This window comes from Siniperca chuatsi, linkage group LG13, assembly GCF_020085105.1.
Source record: "Siniperca chuatsi isolate FFG_IHB_CAS linkage group LG13, ASM2008510v1, whole genome shotgun sequence".
NCBI lineage: Eukaryota > Metazoa > Chordata > Actinopteri > Centrarchiformes > Sinipercidae > Siniperca > Siniperca chuatsi.
In genome coordinates, this window is record NC_058054.1 from 14,253,203 (window position 1) to 14,270,570 (window position 17,368).

Here is a 17,368-nt window from a genome sequence, read left to right on the forward strand (position 1 = left end):
ATCCTCTGGGTAAGAGGGGCCAAGACCCATATCAGTACCTTGTCAGATTGCTACTGGTAATTTAATACAGTGGAAAATAATGGGGTGAGTGATCATAACTAATCATGCTGGAGAAAAAAATTAGACTGGGGCAATTTTAGCTGATAGGAGGTCAACTAAGTATTTGTTTTTTTCTTATTTCTTACAACTTTTACAATAATATTTTTCTATTCTATTTACATTTCCGGTCACTTACTTATACAGCCACGAGGGTTGTCTGTAGCCAGATTCCAGTAGAGAGGTTTACACCTGTCACACAGGGTTCCCTCTACGTTTGGTAGGCAGCGGCAGGAGCCCTAAAACAACAGATAAGGAATCTAAGGATTGTTGAGACTGGTATATTTGTTTAGAATCAGATAGACTGAAATCAGTCACAAGCGGTTGCATATTGTACTACAATGCCAGTTTTCTGATGACTGGAAATTTTCAGTTTTTCCTTTCTTTCAAACAGAGGATATGTTATAATATCGAGGCAAAAATGACCTTCCAGAAATTCATTGTTGTTTTTCTTCCTCTTCAAAATGGAAGGAAGTCTCTTTTCCTTTATTTTAATTGTATTTACATTTCAGGAAAACACTACCTTGAAAAATCTGCTCTAAAAACTTTTAGCAGCACAGCTGTGTTATCAGTTATACGCCTTTGATGTAATATAAATCCACACCCAAAGGGCCAGTGCTGGATTTAGACCACTTCTGTTATCAAGGCTAATAAAAACATGATCAAGGTTGGGTTTTGGTAGACAGAAAACTAAAAGGTTATTGAGAGTGACATACCGTTCGAGGATCAGTGACCTCAGTTCCTGCCAGGTTACACACACTGATAGAGGCTAAAAGCACAAAATGAATACACAAAAAGTGAAAAAACATTAGTAAATCAGTAAATTGTATAGGTAGTTTCTGTAGTGCATTATCAAATATAGCCCAAAGGTGGTCATATCTTTTATATTAAAGGGGGACTGAAGAGAGAACTATCAACACATTAAGCAAATTACACCCTTCAACAATAGGACATTACTAAACCCTATCAAAAAATAAAGCCACATTAAATATTATTGGTCTAACTATTGCTCCTGCTCAGTCCCAAAATGACTTGATGGTTCCTGATGTGGATACCTGAGCACTGGGGGAACCTGAGTCCAGAGGCACAGCGGTCACACTGCTGGCCCACCACCCCTGGGAAACACAGGCATTGACCCGACAGTGGGTTGCATATGTTGCCATATGAGCCTTCCTGTGAACATTGGCAGGCTGGGGACAGGAAACAAGCTGAAGTAAGAACTTCAAATGTAAGCCTGTAGTGTTATCATCATTAGGCCTAGAATCTTATTTCCTTCAGTGATTCCCAGTTGTCTATTCTTGGGAATATGATTCCCAAGAAGGAAGAAGTCCGTATATATCTCATGTTCCAGCTCTGTGAAATGTTGTGTCATGCAGAATACATTAAATAAATCAATGCAGATGACAACATAGGGATACTGTGGGAGAATGAGGATGTTTGCTCCACAGAGTCATGAGAAGAGGCCACAGTGAGCCCTGTGAAACCAGCAGCAGCATTTTTTTCCACCAGCACTCAGATCACATGCACCGAATTGGTGGACATGGACATCCAACCCACTCACCAGCACAGTCTGGGTATCCATAGTAGCCCGGTGCACATTTGTCACACTCCTGTCCCCCATAGTTGGGAAAGCAAACACACTGGCCACTTGGACTGCACACGTTGTCAGCCACACCAGCCCCATCACAGAGACACACTGGAGGAACAGAAAGAGGTTCATGAGCTGCTGCTTTAGCTGCATTGTTTTATACTCCTTATTCCTCATTAGAATCATTAATTCATTTTGTCCGTACAGCACTGCAGGTTTCCTTAAAATCTATGTAACATTAGTAAAAAAAACAACTTGAAAAATACATAAAAACATGAATTTATATAAACAGTGTTCAAGCAAGGGCCTGTAAAATAAACAACTAATAAATAACTCAAACAGAATAGGATGACAGGTTACACATTAAAGCAGGTTTTTAAAATTAGATCCTTCTTTTAGATAATTGTTATAAGGCATAAACTGATGATAAGATAAAATAGATTATATTGGTCTGGACCACTCAGGAAGGTCATTTTAGAGGTTCAAGGTTCAAGTGTCAAAAGGTTTAAGCTTAGACTTAAAAATAGCCCCAAAAAACGGCCCTGCTTGAAGTGTACTTGCTCCAGAAACTAGTGCAAGCAGGTTCATGCAGTCAAAAGGACAGTTTTGTGTAACAATAAAGCACCAACCCTTAGTGTGTAACTGTCTGCAATTAGTCCAACATATCACTATAGGCTATGCTGCCATGTGGAAACCCCATATCCCCATTTTCTTTTCTGGTATCCTGTCTTTGTTTACATCGACATTATAACATCTCGTGGCCATCTCTTTCAAAATAAAGGTCACGTTTCATAATCATTCAGTCAAGTTACACTGATGAGGTTGTGTTTTTATAGTGTGTGGGGGGTGAATGCTCATTGGCATGGTGATTCTTTCTCACCCTGGCAGTTTGGGAAGGAGTGGTATCCTGGTCTACAGCGGTCGCATCGCTCCCCCTCCACACCGTGACGGCAATGGCAGCGTCCTGAAGCATCGCACACCCCGTACACTGTCCCTCTGTAGTCACATAAACACTCTGTGCACAAACACATTTATTTATGTTTATTTTAACAATACAAGTACACAAATTAAATCCTAACTAATATAAATTCAAATGAGTATCCCTGTTGAAGTCTGAAGCCTGCTTATAAATGAGCCTGAGCTCTTTCGTTGGTCCAGCTGAACAATAAGAAATGACAAATACTTTTGTCAGTTGAACTATTCTCATATTGTGGCACACAGTGATATGACTACACTGGTGCCCACTTTGCCAAGCCCCGCCTGGTATTGGTATGTGAATAGACTTGGCACTAAGACAGGACAGCCACCAGAGAGACTGCCACAGTTTTCTTTGCCCCTAAGCAGCTCCTAAATATTAAAATCAGCTTTTGAAAAGCAGCTGATAAAATTCCTTCTCAGTCAGCTCACAGGATGAAAGACATGTTCTTGAAACAAGTTAAAGGAAAGTTATTGTTTGCCTACATTCTCTGACAAATGATAAGACAGAAAAAGCCAAGGGCTAAAGGTCTTTGTTTTAATAGAAATGCCATATTACTAATAATGGGGTTTCCAGCTTGGAGGAAAACAGAAAAGGGAATTTGGAACAGGGGCCATAACTAATAATAGACTGGTTAGTTTTCACTGAACAGTCCCAACTGACTATTGCTATCAGGAGAGGACAGAGACCACTTGAACTTAAATCCCCACTGACACACATGATGAATCTAAGACCATCAGTGCTCATTAACTGCATGAGATCTGCTGTCACTGAGCAGCAGATTTACTCATTCTGACGATATACATGTATTTTAACCATCCCATTAAACACAGCCATAACATACTGCCAGTTCTGTTCTCATGAGGTCTACAAACATGACCTGACCTTTAGTCATGCCTATATTCATTAAGCTTTTTCTTGACTGACCCCTGCCACATGTACTTAATATTTAATTCTGCAGAGTAAATGTGACTCAGGTGACAAAAAAGTCAAGGACTGCCCTGTAGAAAAGCTCTTTGAGAGGATACAGTCTCAGCAGTTTGTTTTTAGATACAGTAAATGCAAATGAGAAGAAGCAATAAAAATAGTTAACGTAGCATGGCTATAGTAGCACAACATATCAGGTCTAATCACACTCACGCCGACAGCTGGGTGAGCCGAAATAACCCGGAGGGCAGGCGGTCGGCCCTAAACAGAAAGAAAGAAAAAACGATGGATACAAAATACAAAAATAAAGAGGTTCAACAGTAACAGCATTCTAAATGATTGTTTAAGAACATCTGTCAAGCTAAATTGTGCTATTAGACACTGCAAAATCTTGTTTACTGGACTTACCCACAATAGGTCCTGCAGGGGATTTGGTGGTCGTCTGGTATACAGGATATCCTGATTGCGAAGGAAAGGCACAAAATTAAGACCTCCACTGACTCACCTTTATTTATCGCAGTGGGGAAGTGCTTTTGCTATATAATTTTAAAAATCCATAAACAACAGACCGCAATTCAGTTTGAGGCAAACATTAAAGGAATAGTTCGGTATTTTGGGAAATATGTTCATTAACTTTCTTGCTGAGAGTTGAGACAATCAATACCGCTCTTAGCAAATATGTAGCTGAAGCCATCAGTAAAACCCCCCGTAAAACCACAACTTGTGATTCAACACACAAATTCAACACACAAGATATAACATGTTAATGAGTGAGCTTTAGCTGTTTCTCTCTGTTTCCAGTCTTTATGCTAAGCTAAGCTAACTGGCTGGTGACTCCATCTACATACTGTATATAGCATTATCATACAGACTTAAGAGTAGTATCAATCCTCTCACCTAACTTTCAGCAAGAAAGCAAATTAGTGCACAAACTATTCTTTTAACATTCAATTCCTATACGAAAATAATCATAGCCTTCTACCAGCAATAAATTACCACGACATTGATCTACTGTGTCACAAACATGGGTTGAAATTTCCTACAGTGCCACAAAACAGCAGCGAAGAAGCTCTTGAAACCCAGACAGCCTCCTAATGACTGTCAACATGTTTATACTAGTTTGTCAGCACTAACAGCCTGGAGGTGAGAGACCCAGTTTTAATAATAACTTCTAGTGATAAATCATTCTGTTGCTCATAAAATGCCAAGTCTGAATTTATCAGTCCACAATTAACTTCACGTTTATATGACATAAGAAATAAAACACCTGGGGCAGATTACTGATTTGTTACTTTTTTGTGTACAGTATAAAACTAACACGAAAGTTTTAGATGATGTCACAGGTCAATCAAAGGGTTTTACAGTGAAAAGGATAGGGTGCCTCTCTATGACCCATTATATGGACTAGTTAAACTAATTCCAGTTAAATTAACTTTAATTAAATTTATGTCATAAATGCCCCCTCTGAGAAAACAAGTGACTGTCAGACATTTATTCAAATTCCAGGGACACAGAAGCTGAATGCTGTAGCAAGTTCATGCAGAGACCTTATAGGTCCAGTATGTAACATTTAGGAGGAGCTATTGGCCGAAATGGAATATAATATTTCTAAATATGTTTTCATTAGTATATAATCACCTGAAAATAAGAATCATTGTGTTTTCATTAACTTAGAATAAGCCATTTTTATCTACATAGGGAGCGGGTCCCCTTCCACGGAGGCTGCCATGTTGCACCACCATGTTTCTACAGCAGCCCAGAACAGACAAACCAATCACTGGCTCTAGATTGGACCATTCGCGTTTTTCACAAGTTTCGAACTTCTCCTACACGCTTGGAACTGGAGGGTGAGGCAAGCGGTGTTCAAATGGTTGCAAACTGCAATTTCACCGCTAGATGTCACTAAATCCTACATACTGGACCTATAAAAAAGACTTAGATCAGTCAAAGACCCTGGAACCCTGGAAGACTCCCGAGTCTGTAGCCAGATCATAATGAGATAAGATGGGGAAATTCTCTTTGTGTATCTAATATTTGCATCTATTTGTTTAGATGGAGGTATGGCATGTGGAATGTGTTTTAGTCAATACTGTAGCATGTGCATACACCCTTCTGCATGTAGCCCTGCAGCATTAAAGGCATACTTCTATGTAGCCTAATAATGATAAGCCTCATCCAAAAAGGTTGTATTCTTCCCTCAAGGGGAAAACTGACAGACTCAGGTGAACATGAAACTGATTCCAGCCATCAAAGGGTGGGTTCCATTTCACCTGTATACCTTGACACACTGAGCTCCCAAACACACACATACAGCTTTATGAAATAATAAAGGTTTCTCTCTTATCCAAGTTTCAAAAGGACAAGGGTAAAGGTAACTGCACCTTCTTTTACTTGCAGCTACTTATAGGATTTGCACACCAGAATTACATCTTTAGCACATTAACCCTTAAGTTTCCCAACTGCCCATTTATTTATCCACCCATCTGTTAGGTAAACTGGGTGTGATAAGAAAAAACAAAACTCACGAATGCACTGAGGGTAGTAGTAGTATCCGTCAGCACAGTGATCACAGTTTTCTCCGGCAAATTGTGGCTTGCAGATACACCTTCCAGACCCCATTTCACAGCCAGCTGTAGTCCTTTCATCACACCTGCAGACTGGTGGGGGTCACGTTTTTTTAAACTAACAGATATATACAAATGTGCACAAATGCCAACAGATGCATCAATGTAGACTAACATGGACATGCATACACATAAACACAGCACAGAATTATTGATTGTAAGGCAAAAAACATTTACTGTACATAACAAAAAATATCAGTAACAAGCACAAAAAGCTTTCAACCATCCATCATCTCAAAAATGAGAGATCTCAGAAGCAAATAATGATTACTGAACCTTTACTGACTCCTCTGCTAAGCTGACATAATTGAGTTTGTGGATTTTATGGTTTACTTTTCAAAGCGCTAAGGGCAACCAGTTTAATTCCACTACTTTCTAATGTCCAAACACAACTGGCAGCTATTTATACGGCAAGGAACAGCCATGGACAATTAAAGTAATGTAAACAAGAGCAGAGCCCAGTTTAGCAATAATACAAGCAGCGGTGCCAGTGGTACTTGCAATGGTCCCATTTGTGTCTGTCTCAATGAAGGAGCTGATGCCTCTCTTTGAATATAACAATGTTTTGGCTTCACTTGTCCGTCATACATACTGTAGGACAAATACCTACATGGTGAGACATTATTCTCAAACCTATCTAGTGCTGTATCCTGGAAATGTGACAGATGGCAGTTCGAGTAATATTTTTGTAATGCTTTCATTGCATTAATTAAAGCAACTGCAGAAACTGATTTGATCTGGTATCTGAAGGATATTTTGCTCCAGATTACACAAAGTGACACAGGTAACAACTATTGAGAACTATGAATATTGTCTCAATATCCATAGTACAATATTTACACAGCCTTTCATTTTGGTGCAGAACACAGCAGCAATATCTATTCAACCTCTAAATGTTTGCAAGAATTTCTCACACGTCTCTACACTTGCAGCCTCAATGGGCATTTCTACTCTCATTTGTTTAATATAATTTCCACCTCCATATGTCTAGAGATACAACATGAAACCAGATCGCAGCATTTGCACACAAATCATAACGACCGTTTCAATCCATATCTACGCCCCCCAACATCCAAATAAAATAGAGTAAGGAAAAATACCAAAACAAAAATTAAACATACACAAGGCAGCCACAGCTCTCACGTTTGAGACACAAATAAGCCAACATACATATAGCCAACATTTCCCCCAAAAGTTCCTGAACAGTCCAGCAACACTCAGATAAAGGACAAATAAACTAGTAGCAATAACAACAAAAAAAACCGAAGGAATAAAATATGTACAATGTCAATGTTACAGTAAATCCAGGGGACAAACACAGAAAACACAACTCACGTATGCATCCAGTGGGAGACTCGGAAGGTACTCCATAAGGTCTGTAGAAACCTTCAAGGCATCGCTCACAGTTCACTCCAGCAGTGTTGTGCTGAAGAAGAACACAAAAATCATTTGTGAGCCATAACTCCTTTATAACTGAACAGGGAGACTGCTAGATGAATGCTAGATGTCCTTGAATGAGCACAAAAGTCCTCTTTTCTCTGTAAAGTTGAATCTCTCGTTTCAAATGCACATTGATGCATGTGAGGGGACACAATGCTTACATATACTCTCTGCATCAGTATCATATTCCAAAGGCAGTCATATTAACATAACACTTAATACAATTTTATTTTGACAAAATAAAATTATATAAAATTCATTTCTTGGAGTGGTTAAGAGGAAAGTGCATAAATGAGAACATTTTGTTCACAAACCACAAAAAAAAAGTTGCAGGGTAAATGGTGCAGTACCAAATGCTCTATAGATGACTCCATAAAGATATACACAGACAACATGGAATTTTTCTTAATTTTTTATACCCTCCTCCTCCCCTACAACCACACACATTCACACACAGGAATCAGTTTAGACTTGACATTGCATTTCATACCTGGCAGTTGATGCACACTCCTCCTCCGTCGTACCTGCCGAAGGTGTCTAAACTTGCTCCTCTCTTTTCCACCTCTGGGTCGTAATAACAGTCAAAGGCATGGGAGAAACACTGGCAGGCTGAGAAGGAAACCCCCGAGACACACACACACACATACACACAGTGAATTATTCTATATGCCTCAGCAAATTACCTCTGACTCCTCCGTCTGTATTTAAGCACCTTTAAGCTTCTCATTTTCCAAAAAGGAGTTATAAGTCTGGTTGTTAAGTATTAAGAGAAACTATCCACTATCTATCTATCCCATACTAAACAAGACGGCGCATCCTCTTCCTGTATACCACCCCTGTGTCTCATTAATGTTTATGAATGGTTAGGGTGCATTTCCGCTGCATGGGTGCATTGATTGTATTACAAGTCTTCTTCATCTTTCACTCTCTAATTTTGTGGCTGCTACAAGGTCATGCTTCATGAGGGGAAAATTTGTCAACAGTCTGCAGCAATTAGATTTCAACTGACACAGGCTCTGCTGGCTCGCCAATAAGCTAGCATGGGGGACTATCTGGTGGGCTGGCGTTGGCCTGGCTAGCCAGCTGACTAGCTGGCTAAGCTGACAGAAAGCAGTTATCCTGAAGCTAGTTGTGCACTGTGCTGTTCATTACACATACCATATGAGGAATGTACTCTCAACTCTTCACTGAGGCTCTCTACAATACCATATCAGGGCATCCACAACAGGGCTCAGCTATCAGAGGCAAGAGGACACTTCAGTCCACTCTGGGGGTCGTAATTCAAGGAGCCAGCAGCGTGGGGAGTAACAGAGTATGGTTTTGTTTACACATTGAATGAACCATTGTACATGAACACTTACGTTGACACTCATTGGGGCTGTCAACAGTTGCGGCACGCCACGGCTTCTGGTTAAAGCCTGGGCAGCAGCGGTCACATGACTGACCGCAGGTGTTGTGTTGGCACTCACACTGGAGTCTACAGACAGGAGATGAGACACTTGGATTTAGTAATGTTCAGATTCTCATTTGCAGCACAAAATCCCAGAGCATTCTTTAAACCTGCATTCATTGATTTTTTTTTAACCATTTAGGGGCAGCAAAACAAGCTGTAAACACAGTATTGACACATTATTACCTTATTTAGTTGTTATGGTAAACGTGTCAGCAAACAGCTGCCTATTTATACAGCAGACACAGAGTGACATTAACATTCATTTGGAGTCATGTTTCAGACAACCCGATAAATGTAAGTCCAACATTCACTCTACTTTTAACTCTGTTTTGGTCTCCCCAGAGGGGAATATCTGGCTCTTTAATTGCTAGCTAGCTAGTGCTAACTTTATCTGTCTGTCGTTTGGTGCTGGGCAAGTACCATATCAGCTTTTTCCTGAAAACAGCTTGCAGCACCTGGAAACAACACTCATGAACAGTGAGCTAGAACCAAAACAGTAAAGCTGGGGGCTGTAAAAAACCAAAACAATGAGCTGAAAGATACTAAAATGCTCCATAGAGGTAAGGGGAACTGCAGAGTTGGGAGATAATTCTCTGTGTTTGTCACTCCAAGCAACACCTTTCACATTATACATAAAAATACTGATTGGAGCAATAGGAACATTCATTTAAAATGCCCAAGTTGCTTGCAAACAATTAAACACAATGAAATATCCATGACTGCTATGTTGTTCTGTCGTTTAGTTTGTCAGAATACAGAGGGCAACAGTGGTTGAAAGCAGCACTTTATCACACATCTTGCCCTTTTACCAACTATTTACAACGTCACAGCCAGTAATCAGAGTAACTAGAATAATCTGCTGCTCTTTACAATGGTGATGTCAGTGTACAAAGATATGAGGTAATTATCCTTCCTCAGAAAGAATTCACTATCACTCAGATCAGGCAGCATCTCTGTGGTCTTTGCTTCTTCGTTTTCAGCATTAGGTCATCTCAGTACACTGGTTAAACACAGGAGGCCATTGTACAAAAAGGCTATGTTAATGAATAAACACATTAAAATAATATACTGATTGAAGTTATGCTTACAAAGTTAACTTTTGAAATGCTTATACCGGTTCAGGTTGTAATTAATGAAAAATGCTTCAACCACACAAAAGTATTGTGTCAAATATGTATAGCATTGCTTAAGATGAAGAGCATTACTAACCTGTTTGGGTTGTCCTGGTTACGCCCTCCACCACACACCTGTGCATGCCCATGACAAACACAGCGTCCACCGATACTGATGTCTTTGATACTATAGTAATACTGTCAACAAATAAGGAAAATTTTATCATCGGCACCATTTCAAAGTAATAGCAGTGTTATCAGCAACTCCACAACATCACCCACACCAGAACAAATGTCTGGCTTTGCTTGGCAGCAGAAGTGAGTCACACATGTTGACAAGTACAAACTTAAACCATGATCCATGAGGTAAGGCCAGTTTTATGGGGTGAGTGCATTATTAAAAAAAGATAAGATAAGAAGAACAGCTGACATCACAGATTTACTCTCAGTATGTCAAACAAAGAAGAATTGAGCTCTTGAATCATGAGGATACATCTCTGGAATTACATCTACAAGAGATTTACTTCATACAATTTTAATAGGTTCATCAATACTATGTTACAGGATATCTTAAGCCACTTCTCTCCATAAAATAAGAAACTTAGGCTTTAGCCTCCTTACTCTACAGGTTATTATTAATGAATATATCTTCCTGCTGTAAGGAGAAGTGCCATATTTTGCACCTGCAGCCTGTGGGAGCTGTCCAAGCCAGTCCTAGCTGTCTCTACCAAAGGAATTACCATGATGACTGGACAGACAAATCTGGCATTAGGCCTTGACAAGGATGAATGTGTGAGCAGGAGGGAGCAGGTCAGTGTGTTTGTGTCAGCAAAAAGGAGGCTGGAGGGTGCAGAGTGCAGACTTGTAAATTTGGCTTGCCCAAATGGGAAACAAGACACCTTTGTGTGAGGTTGTACTGTATGTGCCTCACCCTGCGTGTGACAGTGGGATCTCTCTGGGCCTTGGAGATCAGGTGGCCCAGCAGGGTGGTGGTGCGGAGGAAGCGCAGACGGATGTTGGTGGCCTTTGTGAAGTCTCGCAGCACTGGTGAGTAAGTGAAGTTTTTGGCCCCTGGCCGACCGTTGATCAGAGAAACCACAATCTGGACAACACAAATTTATTTCACAAAGACTGTTTTTGATACCTCATAAAATGTAGCAATTTTGGTTTGGTTTTCCAAAACGTCATATGATATTTTACCTCTCCATTCTCCAAAGGGACGATCCGTGAGAATTCTGTGGTGCAGAGCTGGTCATCATCATTTAATATACGAGCATTGGGCTGCTTTCCAAACTTTTCAATACACTCGTGCTTTGAATCTGCCAAAATAATAATAATTTTAAAAGTCTTTTAATCTCACAATATATTCAATTCATTTTTCATATTCAAGTAATTACAATACTATTATCACATGGATGACTTCTGTAAAGCAACTCTCTATCACCAATTAATATAATACACCAAACCTAGTTAATGAAACATTGACAACTGTTGTGTTCAGGTGCTCTAGTGAAGCTCAGACATCTGATATTTAAGAGTCAGCTGCCAAAATACCATGTATTTACAAATCATGTTGTTGGACAATCAAACACAGAAGGCAAACAGCAAACAAGTATCATGTGAAATGGATTCACCTGGATTTTAAATATGAGATAAGTCAAATATGTAATATGTGAAATGTATTGCATTAATACCTGTATTGTACCACTGTTAATTGGACAAGGGATGAAAATTATAAAATAAAATAGGAAGAGTAATATTCACTTACAGTGTTTGTGAAAAAAGAAACAAAGCCTTCAAAAGCATTAAAGATAAGTGAATAGATCATAAGAGTTGTTTAAGAAGTTGAGTCTTGAAAGATCCTGAATGAACATGAACTTGGATCAAGTAAAAATGATGGCAAAGAGTAAGATTGTAAATCTGATGAGTCACAGCTAAGTCTCCTGGCAATCAGGGTGCACAGGTGCCTCTCAGATATTAGACATCATCAGTCAGATTTGCCAATTCAGCAAATCTAGAGTATGTAGTCAGATATGTATTTCAGGTCATTTGGAAATTGTATGACATTACAGGCCTAGTAATTAAGTTTGAAATTTACTGCATGTTACCACTTGTTACTTTCTACACAAAATCTACCCCAAAACCTTATCCTGGAATTATTTTAAAGACTGATCAGTGTGCCAGGATTATGTGTGTGCCAGTAAACAAATTTTAATCCATCTTCACAATGGGTCTTTTTCAGAGCAGACATTTTGACTCGTCATAGCAGGAAATACACTGGTGTAATTAATAACGATAACATTGGCTGCATTCCATTCAGCACTGCCAATTCCACGACTCTGGTACTCTACATACTGGATCTCTGGCATGGCTTTGCGGGCCATTGTTAATGTTATTAGATACATAGTTTACATTAGTTAGTTACAATCACGTTTGATTGGTCAATACAACCCTCGCCTACTGGTTACACCTGTGCATTTCCTTATATAATGAGTCAAAAGGTCTGCCATGAAAAACGCCTATTTTAAAACAAAATCAGCTAATTATGATTTAACAACTGTTAATGAGTGGTCGTTACTGTTGTATGTTGTGCTGCAAATTCTTAGAAATCACTTTCCAATCAAACTTTATATTTATTCCAACCACACTATTGTTGCATATGAAGAAAAATGAACAATGCAATGAACAAAAAGTGTAAAAGCTTGCATCAACTGGGGATGAGCTAAATCACTATTGTGTTATACAGTTGACAATAGCAGACATTTATTTACAGGAAAATGATTTACTTAAAAAAAACACAAACATGCATTCCAGATTAACTTACAAATCACTGACAGTTGGGGGACTGGTAGGTTATATGTGTAAGCAACTTAAGCTTTGATTTTCCAGCTCATAATCTGACCAACAACTCCAGAGGAAAATACAATCTAATGTTTCATCATTTGAGTCAGAGCACAAGTAATGAGGCAGTGTGCAGGAAGTGTTGTTTTGTTTAGCTTTTTTAAGAATACAATATAAACTAAAACATTGCAAACACAATCACATGGGAACTTACGTGCAAAATACTGCCAGGGGGTGAAGGTTCTCCCATTGTCTACCGAGCGCTCCAGCACCCAGAGGTCAGGACGAGGTGAATTAGCGAACTTGATGAGGACGTACGCCACATGGAAGAGCTAAAAACCAGAACACAAAGAGCAGGCTAAACAAAAAGCAGTCACTACTCTGAACGGATTTTGGCATAATGTAGTTTCCTGTGCTCTACTTGCTCTATCAAGTCAAGCCCCGGTCTTGGCCGGCAGCTCTGACAATACTCTTGTTTACTTTCTTGTGAAAGCCAGGGGCACAATATCAGCTTGGTTGTTGCATCTCTGCAAATGATAGCCATAGAACTAATGACTTTAATGAGGATTTAGCCGTTGCACTGAATCAATGTCAAGGCTTCCTGCTCTGAGCTTTAATTCATGGAGCTTGCCTTCTGTGTGGCCATACAGCAAAGTACAAACAATTCACCAACATTTGTCAGCATGGAGTCAATAAAAGTGGTGCAGGTGCAGCCAGGTTAGGGAAAAGACATCAGCTAAGCCCACATGATCCACGTCTGTTCTCTGAACTCTATCTCCGCCTTCCATCAGACTATACAGTCCATATAAGGGCAGAAAAATGATGCCAATGATTGCTTCTGCCAACACTGAGCTTTCTGTCAGGCTCATGACGCTCAGAGCAGTATGTTTCCTTTGCAGTTCATCAACATCCTCATCAAGCGCTAAAAGCGGGTGACTTCAGCTTGATTGAACATCATACAATGGAAAGGTAATTCGTGATAGTCAAAGCTCTCTTTGTTATAGTCTGGCATGGACTTGGTGTGGCTTGGAATTTAAACCCTGTGACCCCGTCTACATGTGACACCTGCAGTGTCTACAAAAAGCCTCACCTACACCTGACCACCACACCCCTGTCTTGTTTTTGTGAGGCTGAAACACAGTTTATCTAGCAATTTCAGTGCTGGCGTGGATCCTAAAGCAACATTTAACATGTTTCAAAAAACATTGTACTGCAGGCATATTTGCTAAACTTATGGCCCATGCCCTCAGGATTGAAGTGATGAATGAAAACTGTAACTAAAATATTGTGTGCCATTGAAATAAAAGACATTTCTATAGACTGTCTTCTCTTTGAGAAGGATGAAGGCAGGCCCACACTCGTCTAGCATCCCTCGGTGCCTTGATGAAAACCCCCGTGGGCATTTGAAACAGTCAGGTTGACTGCATCTCATGCATCTCTCCTTGCATGAGGCAGGCTATGCTAACACTCATATCAAAAAAAACTAAAGGACAGAAAAGGCTCCGCTTGATGAGTCATGGACTGTTCCAAAAAGGATCCACAATTATCTTGAAGGATTTCTCCCCCCAACCCTGAAAAGTAATGGCCTCAAGTTCAAGTAGCTCTCGGGTTGATGGATTGTAAGAGAGTTCAGATGTTAGCTAGGGAACTGTCTGGTCTGGAAAACTGTCAAAAATCCCAAATAACAAACAAAAAAATCACTGTCCTTTAATCACCGTTGCCATTGAGCAAAACAGTCACGTTGTAAGTAAATAAAACAGCTTAGAACTCCTCTTTCTGACCTCAACTTTGAATGGGGTGTGTCTTGAAATTAATCAGAGAACACTTCCACCTACATGCAACAGGATGTGCAAAAAAGATGAGGGGCACAGGCAAACAAGATGTGGGCTGTCATCCAGCTAAAAATAGAAGCAAAGCTTTTTCGGTGGAGCTGCCTTCTATCAATATGCTGGTTCTGCTGATGACCAAGAGGAAGTTTAGTTCACACGGGCTGCAATGACGTTAAGGGAGGGCCGGGGGAAGGGAGGCAGCAGAGTGAGATGGGGGAAGGGTGAAAAGGGCAGGGGGTGGCTAGAGACGTGCAGGCTGGCATGCCGACCCATCTCAGATTCCAAACATAGCGACACATTCCCCTTCCCTCCTAATGCCCCCAAAGCAGAGCATGCCACTGCTTTCAGAAACCTGTCACTGACAGCAAAATCTTCTCCACTGCTTGTCATGGGTACAGATAAAGATGGTAACTTCAAGAGATTCTCCCATTTCCCAAAAATAACAAAGTGCTTCTATCAACCATAAAATAATTCTGTTGCAGTTCTGGTACAGTCAGAAACCAAAATGCGTGTGGTCTGAGGATTTGTGGGGTTGGCTGGATTTGTTGGGGTGGCACATTTGCATTAGTTTGCCTGTTGTTCAGTGTATTGTCAAATGTGAAAGATAATACTGCTACGCTAACTAACTGAGGAGTCTGCATGTCATTCATACAGTGTGCTTCAGCACACATTTTTTTCAGAATCAGTAATTGTGTACAAGCTTTACCTAGTGGACCAGTGAATAGAGCTGGGTATCATTAGAATACTGGTGCCAATATGATAACTACAAATCTGACAAAAGCCTTCGGTACTGGACATTTCAGTCAGTACTAAAAACATACTGATGTTCAGTACCTAGGCCTAGGAACCAACAGCGATTCATAAGGGTGCTTCTTTATTACTGGAAAAAAGGTCTTCATTAAAAAAAAGTAATCCAATCACTTTTTTACTCTCACTCCTATGGAAACTACTGTAAATTATGTGATCTAGAGAGTAACACAAACCTCATAAATCCAATTTTACTTAATTCTCAGCATGAATGTGAATTATGCCATTCACTGTGGTCAGTAGGCGATTTGAGGGGGGATGCCATCCCCCTTGTTACCAAAATGATCAAAATCCATCCCCCTTGTTAATCTGCTCAAAAGATGCTCTGCGCTTTGTCTCGTAGTGGTGCTTCACATTGCCGCTTTTAATAATCGCCACGATCTCGGGCAGCAGCATGCCAGAGCCAAGGTCAGAAATTAACAGAGCTTGGGCCAAAAGTGCCCTTGAATGCTCTTTTTTTTGTTGCTGTTCTCACTTTTTCAAATAAAACAAATCTTTGTGCCACAAATTGAGTGCTTATTTGACAATATACTGTGCTTATTTGACAATATAATGTAATAATTACACATTATTTCAGAGTTTAGTAAATGTGCCAAATTCTGAAAAAAACAAGGAAGCCCTCCAGCGGGGGCATCACCTCTGTTAAAAATTAACAAATAACCTACTGACTGTGGTATCTAATACTGACTTGATGCCAGTAACTGATTGATGGTGTGAAGAATCCTCCGGAGAAACAGACAGCGAGATCTTGGAAGACAGGGCCTGTCCTGGCACGGCTTTCCTTAATTTCAGGCCTGTCTCTCCAACTGTGTCCTACCAGTCTAAACATACAATCTTGAAATATGTCCAGCACCTACATATTGTTTGCAGGGAGCATGAAGTATTGTGATGGTATGCTAAACACATCAGCACAGGATTCCAGTGGCGTACAAAGACATGAAACAGATTGACAAGCTTGTGGCAAAAACACTTGGAATAACACTTCAGCAGAGCCATCCTCCCTGCCCCTTCCTGCATCTGCAGCCTCAGGCTTTAGACAAGAGTGTCATGCCAGGAGGTTTAGTGTAGGAGGCTGTGGGTGGGTGTCAAAAAGGTCAGGGGTTGAGCTGTGACAGGTATGGACCGTTTGACACCTACCCTCTCTGCCTTCTTACCCCATCACACATTCCTTGACCCGCCATAAGAGTGTCACATATACAAGGTATAAAGTATCCAGATCTCCTCTAACCTTCTAATTAACATGACAGGACAAAACAGCCAAGTCCCTCATGACCAAACACCATTTTAAAAACAGCATGTTAACATTTTCCCTTTCAATATGTTTGCAGCAATGTGTAAATGCATTTTGACAAAACACACACAGTCACATTCTTACATCTGTTGAACCCTGATATTTCATGTCCACTGGGTGTTTGCGTGTGTGTTATTATTTCTGGATTATTGACCTCTGACAGTGGTGTGTGTGACAGCTTAAGAGTGATAAATGTGCACCCATATGTGTTAACTGCAGCGGCACTGCTGCCTCTACACAGAAGTCCTGCCCGCTAACTTCACACATGCCTGCGTTTCATAATCACAGAACAACCAAAGATCTCACAAAAAGCCCTGATTGCGTGACCCTTGCCAGTTACTCTTGTTGCTGTGCCTGCCACGTGGATCTCTTCAATTATAATCT

At 40.2% G+C, this 17,368-nt stretch overlaps 1 protein-coding gene across 6 annotated transcripts in view; it reads right to left on the reverse strand.

Moving 5' to 3' along the window:
* LOC122887132 (laminin subunit alpha-3-like) overlaps positions 1-17,368 on the reverse strand; it is a 56,212-nt gene that overhangs the window by 31,555 nt on the left and 7,289 nt on the right. For 4 of the 6 annotated variants that reach the window (XM_044220053.1, XM_044220057.1, XM_044220054.1 and 1 more), the window contains 15 exons: positions 13,272-13,389; positions 11,417-11,535; positions 11,148-11,318; positions 10,314-10,414; positions 9,013-9,128; positions 8,142-8,260; positions 7,547-7,637; positions 6,113-6,244; positions 3,996-4,046; positions 3,801-3,848; positions 2,565-2,699; positions 1,658-1,792; positions 1,152-1,286; positions 813-865; positions 236-335 (listed from right to left, as the gene is read on the reverse strand). In XM_044220053.1, coding sequence (XP_044075988.1) covers positions 236-335; positions 813-865; positions 1,152-1,286; positions 1,658-1,792; positions 2,565-2,699; positions 3,801-3,848; positions 3,996-4,046; positions 6,113-6,244; positions 7,547-7,637; positions 8,142-8,260; positions 9,013-9,128; positions 10,314-10,414; positions 11,148-11,318; positions 11,417-11,535; positions 13,272-13,389 — 1,624 coding nt within the window. Of the gene's footprint in view, positions 1-235; positions 336-812; positions 866-1,151; positions 1,287-1,657; positions 1,793-2,564; positions 2,700-3,800; positions 3,849-3,995; positions 4,047-6,112; positions 6,245-7,546; positions 7,638-8,141; positions 8,261-9,012; positions 9,129-9,287; positions 9,306-10,313; positions 10,415-11,147; positions 11,319-11,416; positions 11,536-13,271; positions 13,390-17,368 lie in introns of those variants that run through there. The other 2 variants (XM_044220056.1, XM_044220059.1) reach the window with 2 other exon arrangements.